At 38.2% G+C, this 7294-nt stretch overlaps 1 protein-coding gene across 1 annotated transcript; it reads right to left on the bottom strand.

The window, feature by feature from the left end:
- Window positions 1-695: 695 nt before the first annotated feature.
- GCK72_010309 (uncharacterized protein) lies at window positions 696-2081 on the bottom strand (the record flags this gene model as incomplete). The annotated part of the gene is made up of 4 exons (XM_053727795.1): window positions 696-832; window positions 888-945; window positions 1772-1864; window positions 2061-2081. 4 exons carry the CDS (start codon window positions 2079-2081, stop codon window positions 696-698), a joined length of 309 nt encoding a protein of 102 aa, XP_053587372.1.
- Between the last annotated feature and the right edge of the window lie 5213 nt (window positions 2082-7294).

Here is a 7294-nt window from a genome sequence, read left to right as displayed (position 1 = left end):
ACAATCATATGCATTGTAAACTAAACCAAAACACTCGGAAGAAGTCAAAGGATTTCGTTGAAAACTTTGATGCAATCAATCAAAAAACGAAGAAGAAGGCGAGTCGAAGAGCACGATCAGAAGAAAAGTACGAACATTTCTCATTTCTCGACCTGATTTGCTTCCATCACAGACCCTCCCGATGACAAAAAGTGAGCAAAAAGCGAGAGATAGGAATCAGTTGAAAAGAAAGGTTCGGGAGGCAAATGGGACCATCATCAGTCACCGCGAACGAGAAAAAAGCACAGAAAAGTGTGTTTTTCAATGGATTTTCGTTTCAAGCGGCTGTTTCCTCAGTGTCAGACAGATAAAACACACGCAATGTGGGGATAGAAATCAGGTTGATGGGGGTTGAACGAATAATTTTCTGATTTTCAAATGAAAAATAACAGTCAGAAAACTACTCCAAAATCTGAATATCTTCTCAGAAAAAGTAATGTTTCTATTCGTTCTGACTTTTACAATTCGCGGATTACTCTAGATGAATCTATCATTTTCTGTTAAAGTCTACATGTACTTCTACGGATTTTTCGATGACCGAGATTAAGAAAATTCTCCACTATACGATTAAATTGTAGGTTTAAATGTCTCGTGGGCCCTTATATCTTTTTAATAATTATACCTGAATACTTCTGAAAAAGTGCAAATAAAAATAACTAGCCTGGTGATGGTGGACGAAGTTCCAATGGATTTTGAGCAGTTTGATGGGATGGTGCAACGGATGAACGAATGAAATTGGCAGTTGCTGATCCAAGTGATGGGCTTTTCTCTTTGAGAGGGCTACCAGAACCATCTGCAAGAAAATTGTAATTTAGAATCCTCCTCACACGACTTGCCTGATTTGGAACCCTGATCATCAACATCCATCGCAGTCTTACAATCCGTGAGTGGTTCCATGTTTTTAGCCTGAAACAACTCCAATTTCAGAGAATGAGTTGTGAGTAAATATGTGATCGAGAATCTAAAAGACGTATCTAGATCCTAGGATTTCAGATGAATGAAATCTTGAAATCAGACACGAGACAGACTATGTAACATCGTATATATCTTTGTCTGTTGTATCTAGGAATCAGAATTCCTTCGATTCTTGTCTCAAGTACAAAGTCTTTCTGATTATTCCTATCTCTGCTGTCTTCTACCACCACATTTCTCTCAGCTCCAACGACAGCAGCGGCGGCCGGTGCTCGGCGGTACCAGTGGCTGAAGAAGGGAAGAAAGAAAAGGGCAAAAGCACTTTTTGTCGAATTATAAAATTTCAGATAAAACGCGAATTCATCAAGGATGTTTGACTTTGGTGTATATAAGAAGTCAGTAAACAAGCCTACATGTATGTGGGCAGAAAAATGGACAAAAGAAAAAAGAGAGCTGTAGTTCGATTATGCAATTTAATCTTTTTTGTCAGAGTTCCTTATCAGAGAAACCTCAAAAAAGAGAGACGTGGCATGAAGAGAAGCGGCACAGTGTTCGATGATCGAATGGCGTAAAGTTAGAGCGGCGATGAAGAAAAGAAATGGGCGGTCTAGACATGTAGGCTCAACACTAATATTTCTAATGAGAACATTCCGCACGAGTGACGAAAAAAGAAATGTGAAACAAACTGAACGAATGATCAGTGTGGGAAAGAAATAGGTAACCGAGGCGGGAGTTATGATTCATTCTATCTCATTTCTCCGTTTGTTCTTTTTCTGATACCAAATCACTTCCGATTCTACTCTTATTCATTGAAACCCACCAAATCATTCTCATTTCCCAAACTCCATCCATTTCCATTTTTCTTCTTTGAGAAGCTGCCACGACGTTGAGCATCAACAACAGTTTCGGGGTCCTGAAATGTCATTTGTGAGATAATGTAGGGGTTCTGTTCTGACAAATCCGAGCAAGATTTTGACGCTACGGGCAGAAAACGAATAAAAGAAGTCCTACAGTATCTGTTTATTTTACTCACTTCCGTATCTTTTAACGTTCTATAGTGCTACTGTCTAATTAATAGAAAACAACTAAAAAGAACGATTGGAACTTACCTCAGTACTTGGGGCCATCATGCCGCCGTTATCAGAATTCAGTTTCACAGGAAAATTGATATTATTATTCTGATGCGAAACTGAAATCAATCGTTCCACTCCTCGAGTTAAATTGATATTCGATTGATGCTCGAAATGCTCCGAACGATTTTGACTATTTAGAAGATAACGTGAAGAGCTTGCTGGCACATTCTCTGCAAACGAAGTACTTTTTAATCACATTAATTGAGAGAAGAGTTGTTGATTTATTTTCAGAGAAAAGAAACGAAAAAAGGAGTCAAAAAGTTTCTCGAAGCCGTCTTGAAATAACTGATAAAGGCTGAAGAACTCTCTGTTTCTCCCTCTCTTCTAACCCTTATTTGGCCTCGAAATAGTATAAAAGTAGAAGAGACGCAGACAATTGGCATACTGATTAAAAACTGATAAAAAACTCTTCAAACCACCATCGGCCCGCCGCCGAATGTAAAATATTGAAAACTAGAAAGAGTGAGAGAAGTGGTACTGTAGCCACCTGTCTTTTTTCGATGGGTTGAACGGAAATTAGTAGAAAAAAGAAAGAAGAAACCAGTGAAAGTCGTGACAAACTGAAAAAAGAACACAAGTGAAAACGAGACAGAGAGAACGAATCGGAGGAAAAAAAAGGTGGATGATACAGTTGATAAGGAGAAGTGAAATATAAGGTAAATTGGACATGAGAAGAGAAATATTGGAACGGTTAAAGACTAAACCCTATATGAATCGGACGGTATGAAATAGGAAGGAATGAAATCTCAAGAATTTTGAAAAGTGACGAAAGAACCAAACTAATAATGTCTCATCTCCTCATCAATTCGAGTTGATGAATACTAAATTCTTTGCTGAAAGTACTGTTTCGGTTGTGTCCATTTCTTAGGGATTGGGATTACTGTAGGTCGATTAGAAAATATGAGCACGGGACTCAAGTTCAAACTACATTTTTTTTGTTCGGTACACTGAGACTCCTCGCTGAAACTAACAAGAATCAGATTCCAGAAACCTCTTCATTTTCCAATCTAAATCTCATAGATTCCAAAACTCATCTCCGGTGACTATCTATCGATTCTTTGCAAACGCATTCGTTCAATAACCAGTAAATTTCTATCGTATCACCACTTAATATTACTTATCATCGTTTTTCTTTTTTCTCGGGTTTCGCCAATTTCGATGCGTGCACTCAAAAGAACGCAACATTAATTTTTCGATCGTCGGGGCAGCGAAATTCATTGACGGCGGCGGCGAAATAGGTTGGACGGACACGAAGAGCTAATCAAAAGAGCCAGAAAGATGCTTCTTCTTATCGCTATCTATCGGGTGATGACACAGTCGTTTTACTTTTTAGACACGGTCAAATTATTTGGAACGAGAAATAATGAAGTGAATGGAATGGGAGTGGAACTCCACTTGTAGAGGCTTTCTGTCTATCCGTACAGAATAATCTTAACTTATAAGACATATCTTAACAGGGATCAAAGTCCACTGAGTTAACTATAGAAGGAAAAGAGAGTGGTCAAAATTCTGCTGACCAATTGAATCGTCATAAAACATTGAGAACTGTCTAGGAGGTACATAATGTCTGAATGAAGCTGTCAACTATGGATTCAATGGCAACCATCATCATCCTTTACACAACCTTCCGTTTCTTTTGTCTGCGTCTCTCTCTGATCCCAAAAAAAACTCTGATGTTCTTTTCTTTGACTGCTTCTCCTTCTTCTTCTTCTTCTACTACTTTTTTCTTTCCTGAAGAATAAAATAGCCACACGAAGAAAGGGGCAAACAGTTTGGTTCAAAGAAGGGGAAAAGTGAAAGTGTAATACACCTTATCATCCATCAAAATCATCTATTTTTTGAGAATGTTTCCATACCTTCAACCTAATGATTCGAATTGAGAACATAGAAGAAAGGGAATGAGAGAGACAAGTTAATGTACTGGTCATGCCTTCTCATATCTATAAAGAGAGATGACGGGAAGAAGTAGTTTCGAGAAATTCGAATTTTTGATCTACGAGGGTAAATTTGAACAGGAATAGAACGAAGATTAGTTCGTCACACGTCGAGATTTAGATGAATATTTTCAGACGGATGAGGGATTTCAGCAGAAAAGTGTGAACATATTAATCCTATTCAGGATGGTTACCTCCGAGAAGAATAATAGAATACTTGTATGAATAGATTAGAATAACAAGAGATGCGTCTTAGAATTGTTTTATGAATATTAATATAAAATGATTCGAAGAGGGAAAGAGATAAACAAAAACAAAAGAGATGTTTTAGAAAGTAGAACAAAAAATATTTGAGTTGAGATGGCTGTAAATGTCACATAGACGAATGATAAGGTAGTCAGAGGTTATCATTCTTATATATAAAACGCATGGGGAGTCTGTCCATCTGTCCCAATGTCCGCAAATTTTGAGAAATGAGAAAGAAAGGCGGCCGGGCCCAAAATCGAACTTGCGCTCTTTGCGCAGAGACCGCCGCCTTGGACCACTCGGCCACGCGGACACATTTCTGGCAAGGTGAAAACGTAAATAAGGAGAGGCCAGCCGGATGAAGCGCCGAAGGCGCGGCAGCCAGGCTGGTTTTTAAATAAAAAATTATGAAATGCGTTTTGATTTTTTAAAAGTTTTGTTGAAAATAATTGATTTTAGAAATTACACCAGAAAAAAAAGAATTCGATTCTGTTTCAGCTTCATATTAGTGAGCCTCAAGAATTAAAAGAAAAGATGGTCAAGAAATGGAGCAAAAAAGAAACCGAGAAATGCTTTTTTTTGCAACATTGAGCCCTCGAATACCCGTTTTTCTTGATACTCTCCACTTTTTGAATGCACTTTTTCTCATGAGAACACTTTGAAATACCGCCCCCCATAAACCGACGGAGGCGCACATTTTATGGGTTCCGACGCAGAAAACGTTGCCTCCGCGCCCGGCGTCAGTTCGTTTTTTTCTGAAAGAGAGAAGACAGAGATTTCACTGCGTCTCTTCAGACGAAGAACATCTTTTGTAAGTTTTATGGAGTTGCACTATTCTGGTAAAAAGAGGGAAAAAGAGAATGAGAGTGACACTGAGAAACACAAAAGAATTGACAGAAAGAGATGAAATAGACAGAGAGAGAGAGATGGAAATGATTATGCTAATTTTCTGGTCGGGTCGTTTTTTTCTTTCTTGGAGAACGGTTGGAAACGAGGAAGAATTGACACGGAGTTGTATAAAATAAACAAAAATAAGAAGGGAGAAATCGGAACAATATTTATCTCATTTATAGCCATAATTTTACTGGTATGTGTTATGTGAGGATCACACTGAATAACTCTTATTTCGTCTCTTTTTCCTTAAAACTTGAAAATTGAGTCATGGTTTTTTGCATACTTGTCACGGGCCGGGCCGGGCCGATTTCCAAATTTTCACCGGCCCGGCCCGGCCCGGCCCGGTCATCTCGGTCGGCCCGGCCCGGCCCGGCCCGGCCCTGGCCCGGCCCGGTCGGCCCGGCCCGGTCGGCCCGGGTGAAGCGATTTTTTTTCGAAAAACATGTTTTTTTCAGCAGTAATTTTTGAAAAAGTGGTTTTTGGGGTATTTTCTGCAAAAATTCTACTGAATTGATGATTTTTATTAGTTCTACAGTGGATTTAGTGATAAAAAAGTACTTGAAAATTATTTTTGGGGTGCAAAAATTTTGAAAAATTTTCCACCCGGGCCGACCGGGCCGGGCCGGGCCGGCAAAATTTTTCCTCGGCCCGGCCCTGGCCCGCCGGGCCGGCCCGTCAAATGACAAGTATGGTTTTTTGCGTTCTTTGAAACTTCACAATTTTGAGAGCATACTACAGTAGGTTACGGTAAGTTCAAGTACTGAAATTTTTTAAATGTATTTTCAGTTTAAAATGCACGGGAGACGCTCCAGACACACACTTCTGGGAATTTACAAAAGCCATTGAAGATCCTAGATCCCGAGTTAAAAATCATATGATAATCTACAGTATCCGTTCTCTCTCTCTATTACACTAAACGTATCTTTTCTCGTCTCTTTTTCTCTTTTTTTCTGCTGAGAATCCTTCATTCCTTCATTCTTTTCTTCAATAAAACTTCTCGGAGCATCACTCGTTATCTCATCTAATTCGCCTCCGACATCACTTAATTCTTCTGAATCATCACGCATTTTCTTCTTCTTTTTTTCTCGACACCCGAACTCTTTCTAGAAATGAAATGACAACTGCTTCGAGTCTTGAGTCCAATCAGAAGTCATAAAAAACTCGCCGGTTCCCTGAGTCGTTTGGACTGGTGGCGCCAGGTAGCACTAGTTTCATTAAACATTTTATACATCTAGTGTCTCAAAACTTTCAACAAAAAAAGTGATTGGAGAGAAATAAGAGAAGTTGGATACATATACTTGAGTCTTTTCTCACCAATATATATATATATATATTTAGAGTCAAAGATTTGTATGGATAAAAACTAGAAAAAAGAGAGAAAAATGAAACTGATGAAGGCAATTCATTGAAGAATAATAGTTGAGATATGAAGAGAGATGCTCTCGAATGATTTACAATTGAGAACTTCTTCATTAATACATTTTATCTACGGTCTACAAATTCAATAGTCTGAAAATCTATGGGATGTATGCTCGGAGCTTCATCTGGAAGCTAGAAATCATTATGCTGAAAAATCAGGTAGTGGACAATAACTTAACTGATAACTATCGGATACTGTAACTAGCACGATTCCCCGATTTTTTCAACAAAAATGATTCATGATTATGTTAGGTCAATTTTTATGAAACCTAAAAAAACTATGAAGACAACCTGAATGTGGCTATTTCGTTTTTTGCACATTTTTTGACATGGAGGTACCGTAACCCAACACTTCAAAAAATCAGGTATTAAAAGGGCTACTACCGTCATATCTGTCTCTAGTTCCATACTTTCAATTTCTTGAATTCTTATTAATAATAATTTATTTTAACGAATTATGATAAATTTGAAATAGGAATAGGTAACATGGGAATACCGAATTTCCAGATTTTGTAGATTACGTCAGATATTGAAAAGAGGTTTTCCAAACATTTAGAGATGATCTATAGTTTCCGAAAACAGATTTATGCGCCGTTCAATGCACAAAGAACTGACAAGAACTCGACTAAAAAACCAGAAAAAGAGAGGAAGAAAAAAGAAAAGAAAAAGGACGGCGTCCTCCTCTTATAAAACGAAGAGAAAAGAAAAGAGCTCCTG

The sequence above is a fragment of the Caenorhabditis remanei genome, chromosome III, assembly GCF_010183535.1.
Source record: "Caenorhabditis remanei strain PX506 chromosome III, whole genome shotgun sequence".
NCBI classification, from domain to species: Eukaryota; Metazoa; Nematoda; class Chromadorea; order Rhabditida; family Rhabditidae; genus Caenorhabditis; species Caenorhabditis remanei.
Note: the sequence above shows the minus strand (reverse complement) of the source record. Positions and strands in the feature narration are given on the sequence as shown.